The sequence below is a fragment of the Cotesia typhae genome, unplaced genomic scaffold, assembly GCF_013202065.1.
Source record: "Cotesia typhae breed Kobodo isofemale line unplaced genomic scaffold, CoteBio_Ctyphae contig_48, whole genome shotgun sequence".
Lineage (NCBI taxonomy): Eukaryota > Metazoa > Arthropoda > Insecta > Hymenoptera > Braconidae > Cotesia > Cotesia typhae.
The window spans coordinates 1698759-1725531 of NW_027423756.1; the positions used below are offsets into that span (position 1 = coordinate 1698759).

The 26773-nt window shown below is 35.9% G+C and overlaps 2 protein-coding genes across 4 annotated transcripts in view; one reads left to right on the forward strand and one right to left on the reverse strand.

Annotated features, from left to right (window-relative positions):
- Positions 1-26773, reverse strand: part of LOC141529515 (patj homolog) — a 769735-nt gene that overhangs the window by 249599 nt on the left and 493363 nt on the right. For all 3 annotated transcript variants that reach the window (XM_074246076.1, XM_074246077.1, XM_074246078.1), the window contains one exon: positions 18879-19180. In XM_074246076.1, the coding sequence (XP_074102177.1) occupies positions 18879-19180 (302 nt within the window). The remainder of the gene's footprint in view (positions 1-18878; positions 19181-26773) is intronic.
- Positions 11618-16583, forward strand: LOC141529295 (uncharacterized). Its single transcript, XM_074245797.1, has 3 exons — positions 11618-12747; positions 13006-13355; positions 13405-16583. Exons 1-3 carry the CDS (start codon positions 11618-11620, stop codon positions 16581-16583), a joined length of 4659 nt encoding a protein of 1552 aa, XP_074101898.1.

The window sequence follows — 26773 nt, forward strand, 5'->3', positions numbered from 1 at the left end:
CATCAATGGAAGGTTTGTGGTGATCTGAAAATTGCAACAATATTGCTAGGCCAACAATCAGGGTTCACAAAGTACCCCTGCTTCTTATGTTTGTGGGATAGCCGAGACCGAAAGAATCATTACATTCAAAAAGAATGGCCAACAAGAACAAATTTGAATCCTGGTTCTCACAATGTTACGCGACAATCTCTAATTGATCCTTCCAAGTACTTGCTGCCCCCACTTCATATCAAGCTTGGCCTTATGAAGCAATTTGTCAAAGCTCTGGATAAAGATGGAAACTGTTTTAAGTACTTGGGCGAAAAATTTCCAGCTATAAGTGACGCTAAATTAAAAGAAGGAATTTTTGATGGACCCCAAATTCGGACTCTATTCCAGGATGCTAATCTTGAATATGAGATGAACGAGATTGAGAGAGCAGCTTGGGGAAGTTTTAAGGAAGTATCACAGCAATTTTTAGGGAATACGAAAAGTGATAACTACGCAACTTTAGTTGACGAGTTGTTATACAACTATAATACTTTAGGTTGCTTAATGAATACAAAATTGCACTATTTACATTCTCATCTTTCACACTTTCCTGAAAATCTTGGTGATTTTAGTGAAGAGCAAGGTGAGAGATTCCATCAAGACATTAGTGTGATGGAAAAACGATATCAAGGAACGTGGGATGTAAATATGATGGCAGATCATTGTTGGACTCTGAAGAGAGATTTACCCGAAGAAGAGAGGAAACGAAAGAGAAACCCTTTATGCAGGACGTTTGAAGATAAAAGGGTGAGATATAAGCGGAGAACGAATTAAAATTCAAATCCAAAGGGTTTTGATGATATTTTCCGAAAAAATTAATTTTTTTAAGTCTTAGGACGAAATACTTTTTTTTTTATGCACCACAGATCGAATGATATGATTTTTTTATTTATTTTGAATAATAACTCGATTTTTATTATATTACATTTGATTTTTTTCCAATTTTCGGGGTTTTTGCACATTTGTTTGATGTTTTCGAGACGTCTGAGTTATAAAAGTTGGAGATTTATATGTCGTCGATAAACCTACATGAAAATCATCATATATTTAGCTCAATACATTTTTTTTTATCACAATATTGGGAATTTTTGTTTTTTTCGCAATTTTCATGGGTTTTTCGGGATTTACTTAGACTTTTAATGGCTGCTGGTCTGAGTACACTTCAGATAAGTATAAAGCAGATCGAAATACATGAAAATCATGCATAGTTAGAATCTAAAAAAATTTTTCAATCACCAAAACCCCCAATTTTCCCGTTTTTTTTCGGTTTTTTACAGTTTTCTCAAAATCCTAGGGTGTAGGGGCCAAACGGACCTCAAATTCGGGTTCAGCGGGTCAAATTACATGGGAATATATGTGGCGCGTCCCAAGTACAGACAACTTTTTTTTTTTTGTGTGCCGGTGTATTCTTAGATAAGTGATAACGATATATAATACATAATGATAAGTATAAAAATTTAATTTATAGTGAATTAACTAACAATTTTGAGAATCTTTGATGTTGCTATAAAGACAGGTAGGAAACTTTAACTTAAAAAAGAAGCTATATAAAGAAGGTTTACTAAGAGTTTGAAGATGAGAACATTAACAACAGTTGATGATCAAACATCTAAATTAAACAAATAATCGACAATTTTACTTTTGAAAACCTCCAAGCTTGATGAATTTATAATATCCTCCGGTAGTTCTTCCCACAATCGTATAACTGTAATGACGAAGGAAAATTCATATTGAGTGGTATTAAAATTTGGGAATTTAAAGAGGATATTATTTTTCTTGGCTGCTAGTCTCTCAGAGCGTCTTATAGTAAGGTCTTCTTGAAATAATTTACGCAAATAGCTTGGTTTACCAATTTCTAATAATTTATAAAAGTAACAGCAAGTAAAGTAAATTCGACGACTCTTCATCGAGAGCCATCCCAGTTCACGTCTATAAGGCGAGACATGTTCATCTCGCTTTAAGTTGAATATAAAGCGTATTGCTGAATTTAAAGAATGTTGAAGTTTGTAGTTATTTTCATAGGTTGAATTTAACAGTACAATAGAGCAATAATCAATTAATGGTAAAATAGTTGCTGATAAAAGTAATTTTTTAATTGATGAAGTGTAAATATTTCTACGAAGTTTCAGGCTATATACCGCCGAATTGATTTTACTTATAGTTTTTGAGACGTGTAAGTTCCACGATAAATTACACATAAAATGAAGTCCAAGGCACTTGGTTGACTCAACATATGGGAGAGGTAAACCATCAATTTCAAGCTTCGGAATACCTTCTCGCAACAGAGCTTTTACCTTGTTATTTGATCCTATTACTATTGCTTTAGTTTCAAGTCGATTTACTTCTAACCCAATTAACTACTACTTGAGCATCAAGGTTCAACTGTCTAGTGGCTTCAAGAATTTGATGACTATAGCAATGTAAATATATATATATATATATATATATATATATATATATATATATATATATATTTGTCATCAGCAAATAAACCATGATTTGTGTAAGCAAGTCGTTTATCCGCAGAGTTCACAATTAATAAAAATAATATGGGTCCAAGAACAGACCCTTGAGGGACTCCAGAAGTTGTTGCTTCAAACCTAACTGTCTTACCATCTTCATCAAGTACAGTTTGAAATCTGTCTGATAAGTAAGACAAAAACCTCTTAACTGTCTCAAGAGAAAATCCTAATTCAATGAAGGTTCTTATGATGATTTCATGGTCAACATAATCAAATGCTTTAGTCAAATCAAAAAAGAATATTAGAGTTAATTGATTGCTATCCATGGCTCTAGAAATATCATCAGTTAGTTTTAATAGGGCAGATTGAGTACTATGATGTTTTCTGAATCCTGATTGATATTTATCTAAAAGATTATTAACCTTCCTGATATGTAACTACTTGATTAGCAATTATTCTCTCAAAAACTTTACTTAGATGTGACGTATTAGCAATGGGTCGAGTATCAGAAAGAGAACGCGGTGGAGACGTCTTGTTCAATGGTAAGATGAAAATTGCTTTCCAAGCTTGAGGGAAGATAGCAGTGTTTAGAGATTTATTAAAAAGCTGTGTAAGGAAGATCGTTATCTGGGGAATATAGTTTTTTAGCCAATAAAGATTTAATTCATTCGGACTTTTACCCTTAGATTTGCTGAGAGTGAGATGAAGAGCTTTCGTTACATCTACAATGTCAATCTCTGTCCATACAAAGGAACAATTTACTAGACTACTATGAGACGATTTAATTTCATCAAAAGTTGCTTCACTACATGGTGGATGATGTCTTACTATATATGCAAAATGATTATTTAATTCTCTCGAGTCAAAGAAATTTAAGGGCGAGGAATTTGAACCTTTTACTAACCCCAAATGCTTAATTTTACTCCATACATTTGAACCTGATGAAATATTACTTAGTGCATTGCATAAATAATTTTCACGGGCCTTCGTTAGTTCTATTTTTAATTCCTTTCTTTTAATTTTAAAAAGATTTAATAGGTCTTTATTTTTATTCCTTTTAGCACGTTTATATTAAGTATCACGTTCTTTGCACTTGTTTTTAAGTTCTTTCGTGACCCAGGGATTAGGAACATGAGTAATTTTGCGTGAACGAATAGGTGCAAATTCATTAAAAATTGTAATAATAGTACCATGAAATAAGCTAGCTAAATAATTAGGATCAGAATTTTCCAAGAGTTCACTATCAATTTTAAGAGATTGCATCAGGGCATTACTCAAAGCTTCTTGATTAGTTTTAGAAAAGCTTCTATAATTTATAATTTTTGCCGAAGGCTTGGAGATGTTAAACGCATAATCACATACAAGATAATCATGTCCGCTAATAAAGGGTTGATTAGATGTAGAAAAATTGACCATTTTAGATTGATTATCGAGAATAATAACATCTAACCACGAATCTTTGTTATTTGAATGGTGAGTAGCACCAAACGGGACACAAAATAATGATAATTCCGTGATAAATGACTGTAAATGATTAGGTCTTATAGAGGATTCCAACAGATCAAAATTCAAGTCTCCCGTAATTATTAGATTTTTGTAATTTATCGTTAATTTAGAAATTACATTAAAAAATTCATCTAAAAGATTGCCTTGAGGCCTACGATAGATTACTGATAGTAATAAGCGATTTCCAGTCAGTGATATGACTTCGAGAATTAAATATTCAGGCTGATTTATATTGTCTGTATTGGGTACATAGATGACTTTGGCTTTTAATGACTTATGGACCAAACATGCCACACCCCTACCCTTAATGAAGCAACCATTTCCTGAATGAATTAAACCTCTGTCTCTTCTAAAGACTGTAAAGTTTTCTAAATTAAGTAAAGAGTTGTCTTGTAGTGGTTTAAGCCATGTTTCAGTTATAGCAACAATATGTGGTGTTGTATCAGCAACTAGATCTAGTAATTGAGCAACATGACCATTAAAACTATTAATATTCAAGCTTAAGAGCCTTATAGACGTGGACTGAGGATTTAGATTATTAGTTATTTCTATGTGACGTTAATCAAGTTTAATAAGATCAGCTTCAGAACGGATCTTAATTTTAGTAGTATGGTCATCTTTTTTAACAAATATTGAACCGTTTTGCACCCAAACATACTTAAAATGTAGAGTTTTACCCTTAGACTTAGTTAAAAGTAACAATTTATGTATTTCAGCATTTAAAAATTCTTTTATATATAAGAAACCTTTAGAAACATTTGCCGTTTTCGGTAAAACAGTTTTGACTAGTAATGTTTTAAGCTTTCTCTTACTTTCGATAATATAATCTCGTATTTGAGGTGATTTTAGTTTAACTATGATTGAGTGCAAAATAGGTTTTGAATTATCTTTTACATTATTAGAAGAATTTTTGGTTCTCTTCTCTATTAACCTAGAAGAAAGTATGTCAGACTTAAGTTCGGGTACTTTGAGAGCATCGAATACACTAGAAGTGATCTCCATTGTAGAAGAACCTTGGACAACTGAATCCGGAATGCCTGAGATAACCAATTCGGATGTAACTTGGGAATTAGGCAGGACTCCAAAAGAATCATTGTCTTGATTACTTTTGCGTAGTTCCCGAGATATTTAAATTTAAAGCTCAACGCTAAAATGCTATTTTATAAACAAAAACAATAGCAATATTTTCCACATACACTTAAATATTCAGAATATTTTTCTGTGTATTTAAAAAATAAAATCCAAAATCAGACCATTTTGTCGAAAAGTTACCAAAAAACCCATTTTTATTTCCAGGCCGACTGGACTATTAATATTAAGGGCTCATCTTTTCATCGTAATTTTTTACACCCATGAGAAACTTTTAAACCTGCTTAGAAAATGAATAATAGTTTTAAAAAACACGCTTTTTATAAAAAACCACACTAATAAATGGAAAATAAATTTAAATTAAGAATAGCGTTAAAATTTCAATAAATATAACTTAAAGATAGTGTGAATAAAAAAAAATTATTTCATTTTTAAAAAAACGTGGGGTGCATAATGTCAATAGTAATAAATATTTTATTGACAGATATATGTAGAATGATTATCATTTTGATAATATCTTAAAAAGCACCCCACGCTTTTTTTAAAATGAAATAATTTTTTTTTATTCACACTATTTTTAAGTTATATTTATTGAAATTTTTGACACTATTCTTAACTTAAATTTATTGTCTATTTTTTAGTTTGGTTTTTTATAAAAAGCGTGTTTTTTAGTTTTTTAAAACTATTATTTATTTTTTACTTTTTAGTTTGTTTTATTTATAAAAGCGTGATTTTTTAGTCTTTTTAAACTATTATTTGTTTTGTTACATTAAAAATTCTCTTTGGTGTTCGAAAATTTGTTGACATTAGATAAATCAACTAAAAATAATGGTTGGAAATTAAAATTCCTGCTTTATCGATCATGGAGAAAAATCATAAACGTTATTAAAAAAATTAAAATTATTGCCTTATCGACTATAGATAAAAATTATATAAATTAATAAAAATCTTATTTTGCAAATTGAAAAATGGAATAATTTTATCAAATTAGCGTATTGTCATCGGTCCTCGATAAATCTGAAAAGTTTGAACGAAATCTGGCCGTTTAAAGTGGGTCAAAATCGCGCTCAAAGGAGTCGGTTACAAACATACAAGCATACAAACATACATACAATTGAAGCTAATAAAAAGCGTATAAGAATATTTTCGAAAGGAAAAAGTAAGTCCTATCACTGTTTTATGATCCCGGACACTTGGGTCACACAAAGGACTTTTTTACTTTTCGGAGTTGTACATATATTTTAGTGAAACATTTGTAATTTCACGATTCTTAAGGAAAGGCTCATACGTCACTGTGAATGTTTCCTATTAGTTTTTGAATTAGTACAAACCGACTCTCTCAGGTGTAAGGACGCTCCCAAAAACTTAGTCATTCAAATAAAGACTAAATATATGAATGTTAACCACTGTGTATTTCATCTATAAATATAAAACCTGATGATCACGATTACCTATCCATAACTTCCAACACAACCAAGCCACCAGCGCCACCCATTCCAAAAAACTGTCTAGCAAGTACATTTACTAGCTCTCATCTCCAAGCTTTAAGCTTACTTTCTGGAACATTAAAGACTTCAAAGAATATTACCCCTACTAACTTCTTCTTTTCCTCATCAATTAGATTCAGCGAGATGTCGATTACACAACCAGTTCCTGCACTAATACACAGTCTTGATTCCTGGTGTAGCTCTTGGTCACCTCCTCTGAAGTTCCAGGGCTCCGGAAGGCCAAGCTGAAGCCTAATGACTCTTGCTAAACTTGAAGACAATCCACAAACTCTACACAGTGCAGACTTCTGTTTAATTACTAAAATTCACTCACACGTTCTTATTCAAATTATTGTTTCAGTATACTTTCCTCCATCTTGTACTTTCAATGAATCTCTTAAGCTCCTACAAAACAGATTACTGCCAATTTTTGCCTCCTGTCATCATGAGATATGCATTATAGCTGAGGACTTTAACGCTTGCCTCGGTTCCTGCGAGAACCCGGATTCAAACTCAATTGTAGGAACTACACTACAGGAAAATAAACAATCAGCTGACCAAATCTTCAGCCATGGAGGAAAGCTGCTAGCAGATTGCATGGATTCCTTAGGATTCATTCTGCTAAATGGGCGAACACGAAGTGATACGCCAGGACAATGCACCTTTTCCAACCAGAACGGTCAAAACACCATTGACTTAATGTGGGTTAATACCTTGGGAGCCCAGTTTATAAAAAACATGTGGGTAGATAACATCTAATCATAATCGGATCACCTCCCGGTAACTGTGGAGCTATTTCCACTAACCCGCAACCGTTACGGCAGATTACCAGTACAGTCAACAACAAAGCGCCTCGATGGTCTCCGACTTACAAAGATATGTACGTACCATAAATGTCCGACTTTCCTTTCGCAGTAACATAAGTATCACACAAGTGTGTCTCCAGATCAGCTTAATAATCTTCTGATATCAGACATCATAGCAGCAGCTTCTAACTGTAATATTATCAACACTCACAAAGCCGGCAAGTTGCAACTTACAAAGCCCTGGTTCGACGCTGACTGTAGATCACTGAAAGCTGAAGTCAACGTCGTTCTAAAGATATGAAAGAGCTACCCCTCATAACGTATTTACTGAGAATCATACCACAGAGCCAAATCACTGTATTACGACACTTTTGATAAAAAGAAATCTAAATACACCACTTCATTTCAAGAAAAATTTGCCAATACTCGCCACTCGACTAAATTCAGGAGCGTAATTATATCGACACGCAAACAATCTACGTACCTGACTCAAATCTTAATGGAAGACTAGGAAAAATTTTTTGAGAAAATTTACCCTCCGAACTCTGATCATCTTGATGCAGATATCACAACGGATAAATTATTCTTAAGTATCGCTAAAGCCAAAGTCAAGAAAGCAGCACGTTCCGATAAAATAACAAGTGGATTCATCAAGGCATTATCTCATAACTGGTTAACTCACATCCTCACTTTGTTTAACAAGATTATTGAAACTGGACTTGTTCCGGAAAACTGGAGTAAAGTCATCTTGTGTATGTTGCATTAGAAGGATGACCCTATTGTTCCGTGTAAACACAGAGGGATTGCACTAGTAAATTGCATTACCAAAATATTCACTCACATTAGTCATGGCCGCATCAAAAAATAGTCAAAGACAAGAGACATAATTGCAAAAGAACAAGTTGGTTTTCGCACTGGACGCAGATGTGAAGATAATGTATTTGTCCTACAATCAATTCCACAGATCCAGGCAAGGTTTAAAGATATCAGCTTCTATGCACTATTTGTCGACTTCAAGAGGGCCTCCGATTCTGACCCACATAATCGTCTATGGGAACAACTTAACCAACTGGGCCTTAGCTCCAAAATCCTAAGTCTCTTTGTAAATTTTTACAGCAACACGCATATGAGAGTTAGGTGTTTAGGTAACCTTTGTCACGATGCTGGCATCATAGCTCTTCAGGTAGCTTCGGGTACGCTCGATAAGTACAACAACATGGCTGCTAGCTTCTATATAAGCGCGGTAGACCATGCTGTTGCCGCCTTTCAGCTTGTAGCTTTGTAACTATAGCTTGCTTAAGCAGTTGAATCCTGCGCAGTCTGGAGCAGTTTGAATACTTAGTCTGAGTTCTATTGAATCCTAAGTAGTTTGGGTATTTCAATTTTCTACGAGCTGTAATTGCCTGTTTTGTAATAAACAGTTTGATTTACCTTTTGCCTGTTTAGTTAGAAACAGTTTGATTTTACGTTTTGCGTATTTTGTAATAAATCGTTTGATTCACTTTGCCTGTTCAGTTCAAACAGTTTGATATTTAATTAGTAATATTTGAAGCACTTACTATTACTAATTAGCTCCAGTGTTGTGTGTTTTGCCTTTTATAAGGATTGCTATTTTATCAGAAATTACCTGAGAAGTACTGACTGATAGTGAAATTATAACGGTGCTATGTAATTCCATACTATACTTCTATTTTACCTTTATTTTATTTATATTTACCTTTATCGACTAATTTTTTTTTATTTCTTTTTTTTTTTTCATTCAAATTTAATTATTGTTTTTATTCCTCAGCCTTACTCTAATGTAAAATTTTGTATTGAGGATTGTACCTTAGTAAAACACAAATAAATGAAATTTCTTCATAAGTAAAAAAAACTACGTCGAATACCTCCAACCACGTAAAAATCAGTCGATTTATTCAAAAGTTATTGCGGTTTGAAAATTCTAGAAATAGTGTTCTATGAAACTTCTATTCGACTGTTGAGCTCGAAGAGCTAAAAAACATAGAAAAACTACTTCTTTGAGCTCGAAGAGTTTAAAATGATACATGAATTGTATTTCTGAACTCGAAGAGCTCAAAAGCATCACAAGTTCAATTTTAAGCGCCTAGATATGGAATTAGCGGGAAGTTGCAGTGATGGCCTTTAGGGTCAACCGTTCTCTAGATTTTTTTATATTACCTCAATATTTCTTTTCGGATCGTTTTTGGTGAAATCGAATAATTTTTAAAATTTTAAAAACTGCGTCGATCGCCGCCAAGACCGTCAGAATCAGTCGATTGGTTCGAGAGATATCCTGGACGAAATATTTGGATACAAGGATTTTTTCAACATTACTCCGAAATTTTTTGGAATTACTTACAAACAGCTCTACTGATCGATTCCAAAAACTAATCAACTCTTAACATCAAAAAATCACGTCGATCGCCGTCGGTCCGGTCGAAATCGGTTCATTCATTCGTGAGTTATCGTTGACGAAAGAAAACCGAAAAAAGTGTATTTCCAGAATTACTCCGAAATCATTGGTTCGATTAAATTAAACTTACAGATTCTTTATAGAACTTAAAAAATTGCGCCGAATGTTGCCAACCACGTAAAAATCAATTCACTTATTTAAAAGTTACTGCAATTTGAAAATTTGAAAAATTATGTTGATCAAAGTTTTATCAGACTTATGAGCTCGAGGGGCTCAAAAGCATAGAAAAATTGTCATTCTAAGCTCAGGGAGCTTAAAATAACACATAAATTGTATTTTTGAGCTCGGAGAGCTCAAAAACATCTTTAGTGCAGTTTTAAGCATTTGATATAAAATTAGCGGGAAGTTGCACGGATGGCCTTCAGGGTCTACCGTTTTTCTAATTTTTTGTCTGTAACTTACTCATTTATTAGGGTGTGTCAAAATGTAACTTCTGTGATGGACCTCTTAAAATTGGAATTTCAAGTTCCGCTTTTAATAGGAGTCGTGTTTGGGCATTTCCTGAAACATTTTGAGAGTTAGGGATTTCTTTGATCGTCAGAGAATTTTTTAACTTTTATATATGGTATATATTGTGTTAATATCTATATAAACTTTTGAATGAATGATATTTTCTAACTCAGTTTGTCGAACTGAGTTAGAAAATGGCTAAATTTTTGAAAAGTTGCACTATCATGACGGCTGCAAGAGTTCAATTTTTATGAAATCTATAAAGAATTTGAAAAACAGGTGACCTTGGGGGCCATCCTTGCAACTTTCCACTGAATTCCGTCCTTAAACGCTTGCAGCTTTTCTACTTGTTTCAATATTTTTTAGGTCTTCGAGCTTAAAAATTCAATTGTTGTGTTATTTTGGCACTTTTAGCTCAAAAATAAAGATGCCTGATGCTTTTGAGCTCTTTGATTATGTTGAAAAAAGCCAAAATCATCATTTGGCATCAAAAATCGCACGGACCATGACTAGAGAGCTAGACATGGTACTAACAAAAGCACGGACCTTAACTAGAGAGCTAGTGGAAAATTATTCCAATTATAGTGGGAAATTATTCTAAATTGTTATTGGGCCGCTACCTTCGAAACTCCCACTCAGTCCATCGGAGCTGCCGGGCCAGTGAATTGACAGACTCTAATCCCCTCTCAAATCAACAGACTGTTTAAAAAGAGGCAGCGAGGAGAGCTACGACACAGTCCACTTTAAACCATCAAGCGAGGAAGAAGAAGAAGAAGAAGAAGGAATTACGCCAACAGTCTACAGTAAGCAAGCAAGGCTTACATCAACAGTACAGTATTTAGGATAGCAAGCGTGCAAAGCTTGTCTATCTTCAATCGAACGTCTTTATCCAGTCATCTCAATCTCAGCTACGTTCGAGTATCATTAAATCAGCTCTTTTAAGAGCTAAAATTCAAACAGTTCTTTTCAGAGCTCAATATTCATTTTCTCTTATTTAAGAGCGTGTGACTAATAAGTCATCTCAAGACTACTACGTAGTCTTAACCAATCGGTCTTTTTCAAGACCAATAAATAATTTTATTTGTAAGAAAACCTACCCAAGTTTGAAGGAAGGTACCGGTATTAGTACTGAACATTTTGTGGTCCCTCGAGCCGGATATTCCTTCAGCTTGGGTAGTGATCAGCGACATCTCAAGCGACATCTCAAGACATCTCTCTGACTGTGCGTTGCATTTCTTGAGTTTGGGTTTCACTACTTTGCGCATTGCGGAGCACTAAGTGCTGCTGGAAGTTTTGCTATTCAAATCCTCAATAATGTCCGCACTTCAGGCAAGACTGTCTCTACAGCAGTCCAAATATGCCTTCATCATGTCTCTTCAGAAGGAAGTCCAGGCAGAAGCTCACCACAATTTCAATATTCACGTAGTCAAGGCAAAATTGCTGATCCTCAAGACAAACTGGGAAAAATTTGAAGCTGAGCACGAAAAGATCATATTGTCCAAGGTTGAGATCCCATCAGACGATCCTTACATTAAGAACAACGCCTACGAAACTGCTATGCAGTGCGTTGTTAATATCCAAGCTGCCTTGGAAGAAAGAATCTCAGAGCTCGAAGCAGCTAACCCTCCTAGTGGAACTAGTCTTGCCAATGTAAGTCTAACTGGAGGTACAGCAGTCAGACCATCATCATTGCCCAAAATTCCGATTCCACCATTTTCTGGTAACTTCGGAGATTGGAGAGCCTTCTCAGATTTATTCGTCTCCCTAATTGGTGAAAACACAGCCATCTCAAATGCGGAGAAATTTGTTCATCTCCGAAATAGCCTCTCTGGAAATGCTGCAAGTCTCATCTCTAACATCAAGATCTCCGCCGATTCTTTTCAAGTAGCTTGGGACATGCTCGTCAAGAGGTATGAAAACAAAAGACTTCTCATCGCAGCCCAACTGGATAAGCTTCTGCGCTTGAAGACGCCAGGAGTTAGGTCATCAGCCACTCTCAATGCTCTTCTCAATGTTGTTTCTGAGTCGACTAACTCTCTAAAAGCCCTTGGACTTCCAGTTGACCAATGGGATTCAATAATAGTACATCTCATGACACACCATCTAGACCCCAAGACTCGTAAAGATTGGGAAATGCACCTTGGGTCAGTAACAGAGTATCCATCTCTAGAACAACTAACTGGTTTTCTAACTGGTGCTGCTAGAGCTCTGGAAAGCATCGAAGAGCAATCCAAGACAGCTTTTAAGAAAACAAAACCAGACACAAGGCCATCTCAACCATCAAGAGTACATCACGTCATCTCAGACCAACCTGGAACGTCATCTCAAACTGAAGTAAAGCCATGGGTGAAGGACTTGAACAACACCTGCAAGTACTGTGGCAAGAATCATTACCTTGCCTTCTGTCCAGACTTCTCAACGAAGCCCGATACTGAAAAACTTCAGTTAGTCAAGACCGAGCGGTTGTGTTACAACTGATTAGGTAGACACAACCTGTACAAGTGTATTAACACTCAAACTTGTAAGCTGTGTAAAGAACGCCATCACACATTGTTGCACGGCTTGTTTGCAAAACCAAAGGAAAAGCCAACATCTCTTACAGCCTTCTCTGAAAAGTTATCATCGTTGTCTCAACATTCTCAGACAGAAGACAAGCCAACTCCACAATGACGGTGGCAGCCGTTATCTCGAAACCCACGCAGTCATCTCAAGCCAGGAAGACATCTCAGATCAAGAGCATCTCAAACTGATACCAACATCACCAAATATAAACAGTCATCTCAAAAAGTTACTATCAACAAGTCATCTCAACCCGAGCAGTTGCCTGCTCAGGCAAACCAGTCATCTCAGATAATTGACATCTCCAAGTCAGCTCAACCAGAACAATTGCCTGCTCAGGCAAATGCAATAGCCTTATCAGCAATTAACACAAGAACTGCAGTAATCCTGGCTACTTGCAAAGCATTAGTAGTGTCTCCTAACATGAAAAAACATACAATTCGTCTTCTCATCGATCCAGGATCAGAACTGACATTAGTCTCAGGCCAAGCTAGTTAAAGAAGCAAAACTTAACCAACTAGCTGCTGTGATACCAATCCTAGGCGTGGGTAATCAGTCTTCAAGCAAAACTCTTGGTCAAACGAACTTAACCATTGAGTCTTACATCTCACATAAACAAGTCCATCTCAGAGCACATATCCTGCCTCAAATCACTACTAAGATTCCATCAGTCTCCATCACAGACCAACATTGGTCTCATCTGAGCAAGTTAGAAAGAGCCGATCCAGACTTCCTGAAGCCTGGACACGTTGAAATCCTCATAGGGGCTGATACGCTTAATCAAATACTAGAAACATCTCCAATAATTAAAGGGCAATCAGATGAGCCATTAGCAATTCACACAATCTTTGGATGGGCCTTTCTTGGACCAGCATCGTCTCAAGCACGAAATCTCCCTCTCAGGTCTCTTCATACTGTGACAAACGATGAGCTTCAAGACTCCCTCACAAGATTCTGGGTTCAGGAAGAAGTACCAAATCAAACAAAGCCATCTCTCAGTTTAGCAGAAGCGCAATGTGAAGAATATTACATTAGCACACTCTCACGAAACCAAGAAGGGCGCTACGTAGTGCGAATACCACTATCAGCTGAAATCTCACAGTTAGGAGATTCTAGAGCTATCGCTTATCGTTGTTTGAAACGACTTCTCAACCGTCTGGAATCTGACGGACTTCTCAAACAGCGGTATATGGACTTCATGCACGAGTATGAAACATTAGGCCACATGGTAGCAGTTCCAAAGGATGCCCCTGAACCTAAACAAGTCTACTACCTACCTCATCATGGAGTTCTCCGAGAACAAAGCACTACTACAAAGCTCAGAGTCGTTTTCAACGGGTCATGTAAAACCACCTCACAAGTATCACTCAATGACATTCAGCATTCTGGTCCAAAAACTAAAAGAGATATATTTGACGTATTGCTGTTCATCAGACGTTTCAAATTCATCTTCATGACTGACATAGTCAAGATGTTTCGACAGATTCAAGTCCATCAGGATGATTGGGACTTACAACGAATTCTCTGGATCAACCAACAGAATGAAGTCCAAGAATATCAACCAAAAACAGTTACGTATGGAACTCGATCAGCACCATACTTAGCTTGCAGAACATTATTCCAACTAGTGAAAGATGAAAAGGAAAGTTACCCATTAGCAGTTGATTCAATCCTAAAAGGCAGTTATGTTCATGACATCTCAGGTGGAGCTGATTCAATTGACCATCTCAACACAATAGCTCAACAGCTTAACAGCATGTGCGCTTCAGCATGTCTTCCACTAGATAAATGGAAAAGCAACACACAAGAGTTTATTATTCCATCGACATCTCAATCCAAGGACAAGTCATCGCTTCACACGTTTGATGAATCATTATCAAAGGTATTGGGTCTCTCCTGGTCATCAACTCTCGATCAGTTTACATTTCAAAGCTCCATATCAGAAAGTGCAGTAATAACCAAGAGATCAATTCTGTCAGAAGTAGCTCAACTCTTCGATCCGCTCGGCCTCATCTCTCCAGTGGTTATTAAAGCAAAAATTTTACTCCAGCAACTTTGGCTTGAGAAGCTTGATTGGGATGATCAACTTTGCCCTGATACAGTAAATCAATGGGCCAAATTTCGAGAAGACATCTCAAAGTTAACTGAACTTCGAATACCAAGATGGATTAATCTGCAATCCAATTTTTATTCGGTACAACTCCACGGATTCTCCGACGCATCTCAGCTAGCAATGGCTGCTGTTGTTTATCTCAGGATCACTGATTGTCAAGGAAAGTCGAAAGTCACTCTAGTCTGCTCAAAAACTAGAGTCGCTCCAATCAAGCGACTAACCATTCCACGATTAGAGCTTTCAGCTGCTGTACTTCTCGCCCATCTCATAAAGCATACACAATCTACATTAGAACTCCAAGATGTCCCCGTATTTCTATGGACCGACTCTTCAATAACCCTTGCATGGGTTAAAAATAACCCCATGAAATGGAAAGAATACGTTGGAAACAGAGTTTCATCTATTCATCAAACACTTCCAAACGCCTGTTGGAGATACACGTCCGGAAAACTCAATCCAGCAGATTGTGCTTCAAGAAGCCTAAACGCATCTCAACTAATTAGTCATCATCTCTGGTGGACAGGTCCACCTTGGTTAGCTCAATCTCCTGAATATTGGCCAATCTCAGTAGCTCCATCTCCAACAGAAGATCTAGAAGAACGACCTGGCATTTCATTAACAGCAGTAATACAACCAACAATCTGGGACTTGATCGATCTTCCATGTGTAAAGACCTTTCATAAGGACCTCAACAAGTTACTACGAATAACAGCACTATGTCATCGAGCCATCTCATATTTCAAGCGGATCCCCAACTCGAACGTATCAACATCTCCAATTGGACCGGCAGACTTAGAGAAAGCAAAACTATTTTGGATAAAAGCATCTCAGCAAGCATACTTCTCATCTGAGATCAGCACCATAATGTCAGGAAAACCCCTAGCAAAATCTCATGCCCTCTCTAGACTAACTGCAAGATTAGATCATCAAGGTATACTTCGAGTTGGAGGACGTCTTCAAAATTCTCAACTTGATCATGACAGCAAGCACCCACCCATCTTACCTCGACAATGTAAACTTTCTGAACTTCTCATCGCAGATGCTCATGCCCGGACCTTCCACGGTGGAACTCAACTTACACTAATGTACCTACGACGTCAATGTTGGATATTAGGAGGAAGAGCTCCAATCAAGTCTTTTATCCAACACTGTTTAGTCTGCGCCCGAATCCGAGCAGTCCGAACACAACAACTCATGGCTCCTCTACCGTCATCTCGAGTAACTCCATCATTAGTTTTTGAAACAACTGGAGTTGATTACGCTGGACCAATCACATTGAAGACAGTTCAAGGAAGAGGTGCAAGGAAATTTAAAGGGTGGATAGCAGTCTTCGTCTGTTTCTCAACGTCAGCAATTCATCTTGAAGCAGTTTCAGACTACTCAACTGAAGCCTTCTTGAAGGCATTTCGAAGATTTTCTAACCGACGAGGAATCTGCAAAACACTACATAGTGATTGTGGAACTAATTTCAAAGGAGCTGACAATGAATTGAAACGTCTCTTCTCCAAGGCTACATCAGAATCAAAAGAGCTTCAGCGTCTACTCACTAATGATGGCACAAATTGGAAATTTAATCCCCCAGGAGCACCTCACATGGGAGGAAAATAGGAAGCTGCAGTGAAATCTGTCAAACGTCATCTTCAATCGTCAATATCAGAAAACAGCTTCACATTTGAAGATTTTTCTACTCTCCTAGCACAAGTTGAAGCAGTACTTAACTCAAGACCTCTCAGTGCCTTATCAGATGATCCAGAAGATCTCTCAGCCCTAACTCCAGGCCATTTCATTCGAGGAGCTGCGCTCAACTCCATACCTGAACCATCTCTAACTTCCGTGAACGAATCAAGATTATCTCTATTTCAAACGATACAGGAACGATTCCAACAATTCTGGAACAGATGGTCAGCAAAATGCTTATCTGCACAACAGTCCATCTCAAAGTGGCGCAGCCAACAAGACAATATCAAACTAGGGTCTTTAGTTTTAATAACAGATGAAAGATTTCCTCCTTCAAAATGGCCTCTCGCGAGAGTAATCTAACTTCACCCTGGGAAAGATGGACTTACTCGAGTAGTCACTCTCAAGACCGCTACATCAATTCTTACTCGACCAATTGTCAAGTTAGCTCTTCTCCCACTAGCTCCTCACCAAGAGTCGTCTGATTGAAATTCTGCATTCCTGCAGAATTTGGGGGGGAGAATGTTGAAAAAAGCCAAAATCATCATTTGGCATCAAAAATCGCACGGACCATGACTAGAGAGCTAGTCATGGTACTAACAAAAGCACGGACCTTAACTAGAGAGCTAGTGGAAAATTATTCCAATTATAGTGGGAAATTATTCTAAATTGTTATTGGGCCGCTACCTTCGAAACTCCCACTCAGTCCATCGGAGCTGCCGGGCCAGTGAATTGACAGACTCTAATCCCCTCTCAAATCAACAGACTGTTTAAAAAGAGGCAGCGAGGAGAGCTACGACACAGTCCACTTTAAACCATCAAGCGAGGAAGAAGAAGAAGAAGAAGAAGGAATTACGCCAACAGTCTACAGTAAGCGAGCAAGGCTTACATCAACAGTACAGTATTTAGGATAGCAAGCGTGCAAAGTTTGTCTATCTTCAATCGAACGTCTTTATCCAGTCATCTCAATCTCAGCTACGTTCGAGTATCATTAAATCAGCTCTTTTAAGAGCTAAAATTCAAATAGTTCTTTTCAGAGCTCAATATTCATTTTCTCTTATTTAAGTGCGTGTGACTAATAAGTCATCTCAAGACTACTACGTAGTCTTAACCAATCGGTCTTTTTCAAGACCAATAAATAATTTTATTTGTAAGAAAACCTACCCAAGTTTGAAGGAAGGTACCGGTATTAGTACTGAACAGATTAAAAATCTCATGAAAGTTTGATGAAACAATATTCTTTTCACTTTTAATCTGCCATAGTTTTTTAATGGGTTAACCGATTTTTATGCAGTTAGCAAAAATCGATGCGATTTTTTAAGTCCGATGAACAATTTTCAAACGCAAATTAATGAGAAAAAAAATTTTGGAATTTTTTTTCAAATTCAATTTTGTCGATTTTTTGTGTTCACGGTATCTCTCGTAAGAATCAACCAATTTTGACCAGCTTGGCGGCGATCAGCGTGGTTTTTTTATGTAAAAGGCTAATTAGTTTTTCGAATTGATCGGTTATGCCATTTAAAAGTTATTTCAAAAAAACCTATTCAAACCTATTTCAAAAAATATTTTTTCTTAGTTTTTTCGAGATATCTTAAAATCGACCAGATCGAATCGGTCTAGATCATGTTGAAAATTTAAGTTAGATCAAGAACTTAAAATAGCATCAACCGCAATGGAATCGATCTAGCCGTTCAAAAATTACGAGACAGTTGCGCGCGCGTGCGCGCGCACACACACACACATGAACATCATCGTGGAAATATTCAGGGAAGATTCCTAGGACCTCAATGCTTCAACATCGAGAACCAGTTTATCGAGATTAAAGCTGACCCAATGGACCCATGACCAAAGAAAAATTTATCTTGAGCGGTCGTCCTTTGAGGCAACTTGGACTGAACTGAAATAATGCGTATGTCGTTCTAACCCAATCTTTTTCCCATTTATTCGCAGGGAATAAGCAGAATAGTTTCTTTCATGAGCGGAAATCCCACACTAGTAACTGTCATATTTCGATATCTTAAAATGATTTTTAAACGTTAATATATGATGATAGCTCCTTCAGGCTTAAGACGAAAGCAATTATTTATTTATTTCTGAAGATTACTAATTTTTATAGTGGAATATTAAAAGATATAACACTGTTAAAGTGTTGATATACACTTTAAATACATACAACTGATTTTGATTATTTACAATAATATTTACAGATAATTGTTTAGAACTCACCGTACTGAATGAAAAGCTCGGTAAACTTGTTATAGACGGAGAATTTAATTGAGGTAGTTTGATCTCACTCGCTGCTATAGCTTGTTGGAGCTGTTCATACTTTGGACCTCTAAGGTATCGTTCAATAAATAAATGCACACTATTTCCTGCATTTCTGAGTACTTCAACAGCTTCATGATTTGAGTATCCTTGCAATGAAAAATTATTTACTTTGACAATTCGGTCATTTATCTGTATCTTTTGACTTGATTCTGCAGCGCTTCCTTTGCTTATACTTTTTACAAAAATACCTGATAATTCTTCTGAAAAAAAAAAAAAAAAAAAAAAAAATTTTAGTAAAATGGCTAACCCTACCGTCCACCCTTACAACTTTCCGAAAATTCAGGTGAGAAACGCTTTAAGATTATGGAAGTAATATTTTAAGAAATCCTCGAAACTTTAAATGTAAGTCATTGAATGCATAAGACATGCTGTTGAGATTTAAAGACGATTTACCGCACCTAACTTTAGTTAATTGCGATTGAAAATGACATTATTTGTACATATAACATAGGAAAAGCGTGGGAAAAAGACAGTATTTTTAATTTTTTTCATTTGACATTTTGAACTGTGGGGGTCATATTTTCTACCCACTCCTTGGTAATTTAGTTATTATTAATTATAATAATTGTTATTATTACATAATTTATATTTATTATGTTATTTAATTATCATAATTTCTGATTATTTAATTGTAATTGTCATCATCCATTAGTTAAGGTTAATCAAATAATATAGTTATGATTTAGGTTGTAGATTTTTTTACAACGTTGTTACAATTTAGTTAAATAAGTTCCAGTTGTGTCGCATCACCATAAATTATACCAGATTATAATTTACTTGATGATGACAAGCAACTGATAGAGTTTTGTCTGCTGCAAGAGAAATTTGGAAAATTTGATTTCATTGTAATTGTATTGCAAGTAGTAAAATTCACATTTGCAGCTGGTGAGACCTTAATAAAATATATTGTAAAAAGATGTAAAATATGTATAAGTTCGTTTGTAAGAAGCTTAAGGGTTTTTCTCAAATATTTCCCGAAAATATTCTCAAGACTCATGTACCTACTTATATCAAGTTACATACTTACGTACAACTTCGTACTCCTACCCTTAATATTTTCCCTATACTTTCATCGAGTACTACCTACCTCTTGAAAGGTCGAACACCGAGATGGATACTTTGAAAAATTCAGTTTGACCGAGTGACCCTTAAGCTTCATACTGCATTTTCAGCAACCTCGTACACGCGTGTAAAATTTAAGTCTTTAAATAAAATGGACCTATACCACACTTCATTATGCAAGTACTTTCTGGACAAACATGATAATACCGTACATTTTGTAAGTAAAAACATTAGAAAACTTATACAGAAAACAACACAGCAATTATCAGCAAGGCTCTCAACTCTGTGAGCCTAGTGAACCACATGATAAGGAGAGAAGAAGATTCGAGTAAAATGGCAGCCTACACGCCATTGCAGAGAGCAACCTATAAGATCTTGGAGAGGATGTCATGAGATGCAGCACTGACTGGATTTAAGTCATGCTAATTAGATTCTCATTCAGTCTTACCCGCACCTCTGTTCAGATAATGAAAAGAGGGGGGGGTGGAGTTCGTGGGTGGAAAGTCCACACCTTTAATAACCTCCTCTGTCAGTGTCTTGGAAAAATTACTCCCTCGTAAAAAAAAACACTTACACAGAGATAGTTCCGTCATCGTAGAAATAGTCAGAATACTTTCTGAGGGACTTCATGTGTGGAGGTATGATAAGAACTGGATTTTCGAAAATTTGGTGAAACCTATAACTTCGCAACTTTTTAATATGACTGATTTCCATTGCAGGAAGTTAAGAATAGCATAAATAAATGAAAATTTCGAAAACAATTTACTGTGTAAATTATTCATGATCATTAATACTATTTCAAGGACTAAAGGTATTAAAGACATAGTTATTGCAATATTATAGAGATCGTTAAGCTCCAGATTATAGATATTACTCTGCTTTTTTTCGAAAAAGAAGTCGTTCCATTGATTATTAAAGATTATTGATTATTAACGATAAACTTGGCTTAATTGATGATAGTAAGAGGTCACCACAATTATCTCTTTCCTTCTCTAAAAACATCGCGAAGGTAGTTTCGCCATTAAGATCTCTGTTTAAGTCGGTCTTTGTTAAACTTTTATACTATTATATTATATATTTCTATTAATTATGACAAAATATATAAGCCACATTACAAAGTGAAGATCGATTATTAAATTACTAAAATTGTAACCAGAGTATTTCGCCCAGATCCAGTTGGTCACCCCTTTTCTCCTTAGAAAGGGCGTCACTGGGATTTTAGACACGGTGTCCCAGAAACCGGGGAAGCATGAGAGGGGAAAGACAGGGTCGTGAGAAGTCCGAGAGGGCTGTAAATAATACTGACCAAAATTATTTATAACAATTAATTTGATTTATTCAATTAAATTACAAAACTTAACAACTTAACTTATAAACTAACTTAATTATGAGAACCTCTCACCTACGCTGGCTCTTGCCAATTATTCTTACAACTATCTGAATATCAATTTTCTCTATACCTCGTCACTCCGACGGAATACTTTAAAACACTATAAATTTCCTCGTCAACCTGACGGAATACCGAATAACATAATTTACCTCGTCAACCTGACGGAATACCAATTAAAACCTATTCCCGACTGCGCCCCCGACTTGGGCGTCTACGCAGCGGTTTCCTAACTTAATCCGTTATACCCCCGACTCGGGCGTCTATACAACGTTTCTAAATAACTCACTAAATTCTATACAAAAATCGTCCACCAGACGCTAACTTAATCCACAACTTTCTCTAATTACTCAATTTCCTCCGAATTACTAATTATCTAAATTCCTGGAATTTTAAGCTTAACAATTGTTTAATACAAAATATCGAATTCACTAATTTAATTCATTACCTAAATTTCTCAACTCAATTTAATTTATTCTATTAATTCACTATTCCATTAAATTCATGAAGCAATTTTTCCAATAATTTAATTCACTGAATTTATTAAATTAATTAAATTCAGCCAAACGGGCTAGAATTAATTTTACAAAAGTTCAAATTCTACAAATTTAACAAGCCTTATTAAATATTTAAACTACATATATTCCAAAATGACCTTGACTATCTAAATTACACAAATGCTTCTACTATTTCAAATTTTACCAGACAATTTGCCTTGAATAATTTCCCATAACTAAAAGAATTGTAACAAACTAAATAATTGACATTTATGAATAATTTATGTACAAAAGAATCTACTAATTTAAAAGTGACATCTGAGACAATAGCGATCATTAATTGACAAAATTTTATTACAGTTAATTCGGCCTCTCAATTTACAAATTCAAGCTTGGCCTGAAATAATTGTAATAATAATACCTGACTTAACTTTTCCAATTCTCCAAACGTTGAGTGGTGTCCTGGTGGAAACTGGCGAAATCAGCGGCTGGTTAGTCTCTCTCTCTCTCGTCTCCAATGAACAATTTGACTCCAAGTAAAGGGTTTCAAATTTCGGATTGTACATTGACTTCCTTCGTGATGGTCCTGAATCTCGATGACAGAATTTATTACACAGCATTACACTGACTCACTGTTTTGCCAAAAGGCACACTGTCTCAAAGCGTCACTGGCTCAAAAGCCTGGCTCAAAAAGCCTCGATACTTTTGCCGGCTCATTTATAACCATCAACTACAAGTTCTCGAACATTCCTATTGTCAAACCTGCATCGTTTTCAGGGACAGTAGCGAGGACTTTCGATTTGCATCGATCGATTCAAAAAACTAATCATCGTCAAAATCGGTTTATTCGTTCGTGAGATATCGTGAACGAAAGAAATCGAAAAAAATTGATTTCTTAACAAAAAACTCTAAAATACTATATCTGATCGATTCATGTTAACTCATCGTTCATAGTACTCGAAGAGCTCAAAAACATCGCAAAAGCGGCAAAATTGCAAGCGCGTCATAACTGAAATTAGCGGAAAGTTGCAGGGATGGTCTTTAGGGTCAACTGTTTTCCAAATTTTTTAACTTCTTGCTAAGAAAATTAAAGATTTTCAAGAATCGGGAAGTTATTGTCTTCACCCCGTTTTGCACAAATCGAGTTTTCATCAGATCTCGACGTTTTAAGGTCTCAGAAAGCTTCCCTGACTATTCCCGTGATGCTGTGTGTGTGTGTGTGTGTGTGTGTGTGTGTGTGTGTGTGTGTGTGTGTGTGTGTGTGTGTGTGTGTGTGGATGTCTGTAAACCTCTCATAACTTCTGAACGGCTCGACTGATTCTATCGCGGTTGACGCCAATCGATAGGGCTTGACTGAACTTAAATTTTGAATATGGTTTAGACCGGTAGATTTTCAGAAATCTTAGAAAAACTACAAAAAAAAATTTTTTTCAATTGTGGTTTTTTCTTAGTAACATTTAAACAGCTTAACCGATCAATTTAAAAAACTGGTCACCTCTTAACATCATAAAACCACGTCGATCGCCACCAAGCCGGTTCAAATTGGTTGATTCATTCGTGAGTTATCGTTGACGAAAAAAAGCGACAAAAAGTGTTTATTTCGGATTACACCGAAATTTCCGTTCTAATCAATTTCTGTTCAACAGTTTATTATAGAAGTTGAAAAACTGCGTCGAATGCCGCTAACCGCGTAGGAATTGGTTCATTGATTCAAAAGTTATTGCGGTTTGGAAATTAAAAAAATAGTGATTTATTAAACTCCTATCAAACTTTTGAGTTAGGAGAGCTCAAAACCACACGAAAATTAGATTTTTGAGCTCGAAGAGCTCAAAAATACAATAAGTGCAATTTCAAGCGCTTAATTACGAAAGTAGCGGGAAGTTGCAGGGATGGCCTTCAGGGTCAACCGTTTTCCTAATTTTTTTTGATAAATTTTTCAACTTTGATTCGGATGTCTTTGAAATGGTTAATGTAATCGCTTACACATGTCAGATCTTCCTGGGAGATCATTCAATTTTCTACAAAAATCTTTTTTATAAGAGACTAATGAAAAATGTAAACTTGTGATGAGGATAATCCTCCTATCAATATTAAGAGCTCAAATTTGGTGAGTAATTTATAAAGGTGCTTGAGAACTCACTTTTTAATGTCGGAATTTAAAAAAAAACATTCGATTTTTTTGGCCCACCCAAACATACCTACAGACAGACGAAGTGACATTATTGAAGATATGACCAGAATAGCTTTCTAGGACCTTAAAACGTAGAGATCTGATGAAAGCTCGATTTTGAAAAACTTGAGTGAAATTAATAACTTCTCGATTCTTTGAAAATCATTGATTTTTATAGCGGAAAGTTAAAAACGTTTTGCATGTCTTAAGCGCCGAAGCACGCAGGTATGCTCTACTCTCACCTAAAAATCGTAATTTTTATTAAAACGTGATTTTCATCATTTGAAACGAAAAAATTTTGTAGAGAAGTATTGCTTTTTACTTGTACACCTTTCACGGTTTTTACAAGGCTGATCTCCCCCCTTTCTTCTAGCATTTACGCTTTACTTGCTCTTCTTCCTTTGTTTGGACCTCAGCAAGTCCCACTTGACACTTCCTCTACTTTCATTTTGAGGCTGCAGACCAGCTTGTGCTTTCTTGCCCTGAACCTCATCTCTCAGGTTGTTGGAACAGTAATATGGAAAAACCACAGAGAAAACCCATTATAGTACAGTCGGAGCTGGGCTAAGTCTACAGTGATTGATAAGAAACTCTTCTTTATCGACCACTGGAGCATTAAACCCCTCTCCTAGTGTGCAGAGATCCCTCGCACTAGCCAACGCCGACTAGATTGGTCACCCATTCTAGTTGTTGCTTAACTGGGTGATCGCTTAAGTGTGCCGCCCGGCTATCTCTGCCACTTTTAGAGGCTGGCAACATAATACACATATTTTTTCACTGAAAAATATTGGAGCGTCCCGGGAAAAACGGATTAGATCTGGCCATATATGAACAGATGTAGCCAGATCTTTAAATAGTCTGTATCTAACGAGATCTGGCCAGATATAATCAGATCTGATCAGATCTGGTCAGATCTTTCAATTGCCAAGGTAAAAAAGATTATATATAATTATATATACTCATACATAATTATATACGAAAAATGGCCTTATATACTTATATAGAATTATTTCCAAGAAAAAAAAATCGGCGCGTGCGGGTACCGAACCTGGGACCCAATGCTCGAAAGACTAATTCATTACCTGTTTACCTACTTTTTCCTTTAAAAAACGTTTATTTTGAAATTATTGGTACATAGATTTACAAGGTAAATGATATATAGGTATAAACGTACGTGACTTATTACAATATTTGAAAAACTCATTTTATTCTACCTGGCCTGCATGGCTCTCATATAAGCTTACATATAATGGTTTGGTACCTGAGATGCCTTAATGGGCAATAGATATTTTGTTTTTTGTTTAATTTTAGTCTTATTCTTTTATACATATGAATATTGTAGAGATTAATAATATGTGGTTAGTAATGAGTTAGCCTAAAAAACGATGTATATTAAAAAGGCTTATAGTATTAAAAAGAAAAACAGAAAAACAGATACAACAAAATATACAGCAACAAATAAGGAAAACGGGAGAAAGAGAATAAATAATAAAAGGAGAAAAAGGAGCAGATTATATAAATCACCAGTATTCCTTACAATTGTGGGGATTAACCAATTTGTCTTTTTGTGGGACTGAAGTGCAGTATTGTATGTCGGTATTTGATAATATTTTTGAGTCATAATTAATAGCTTTGGCGTTTGGGCCTCTTTTGACGTGGTATATTAACGGTATGAATTGAGGGTCTTGAATGAGTCCTAGGCTGTCCAGGTATGTGAATATTTCGGGAGGTGTGTACCCCGATGTCATTGCTTGATTGAAGTATTGTGGTTGTGGGTAAAAGGAACCTGATATTAAACTATTTTCAGTAGACGAGGATGCATTGGCAAAATGATTGCGGCAAAGGCGGATAATGTGGTTGTCAATACGTCCAATGTTTGCCGTATTTAGGATAGTTAGGTTGTGATAGAATTTTATATAGTTTGATTCGGGTGTTTTGTACATGTTGAGGCAGGCTCTTAAGCATTGTCTTTCAAATTTTCTTAATTTTTCCATTTCTTTAGGTGGGATATTAAACCAAATAGGGCAGCCGTAGGTAATAATTGGTCTGATTAGAACTTGGTAACATAATCTTTTGACCTTCCTGTTTAGAAATTTAGAATAGAATAGTCTAGACAGGCTTTTGAATTGCTTTTTGGCTTTATTAATTTGGGTGTCAATGTGTGAGTAGAAGTTTAAATTATTGTCTAGGTATACTCCTAAGTACCTTACTACATTTTTGTGCGGGACGATAATATTTGAATTTTCGGTTTCTTTGATTTGAAATTTTTTCCAATTTTTTTTGACGTCTGCGTGTGCGTCTTTTAATTTGGGTCTGAAAAGAATTGATTCGCATTTAGAGGTATTCATTTTGAGTTTCCAAGTATGAAAGTAGTTTTGTATGTTTTCGAAAAACTTTTACAATTTAATGTTTATCTCTGAGAATTTGCTACCGGTGACGTACACGAACAAGTCGTCAGCAAAAGCTATGGCTTTTTTATCATCGTTTATGTTAAGTCCGAACAATTTTAATAATGAAATGGTATAAAGATTGAACAGAAGAGGGAGGTTTACTGTACCTTGCTGAAGGCCGTTTAATATTTTGAAGGAAAGAGTTGAGAGATTTGGACCGTCCGAAACCCGGAAAGATCTGCCATGTACCATGTTCCATATAATTTTTATGAGGTGATGTGGGACGT

What these genes read in the sequence shown, in the direction of transcription:
- LOC141529295 (XM_074245797.1), top strand. Translation starts at nt 11,618, where the DNA reads ATGTCCGCACTTCAGGCAAGACTGTCTCTACAGCAGTCCAAATATGCC. An exon ending in CCCGATACTGAAAAACTTCA is followed by an intron (nt 12,748 to 13,005) that starts GTTAGTCAAGAC and finishes AAACCCACGCAG; the next exon opens with TCATCTCAAGCCAGGAAGAC. An exon ending in ATTAGTCTCAGGCCAAGCTA is followed by an intron (nt 13,356 to 13,404) that starts GTTAAAGAAGCA and finishes TACCAATCCTAG; the next exon opens with GCGTGGGTAATCAGTCTTCA.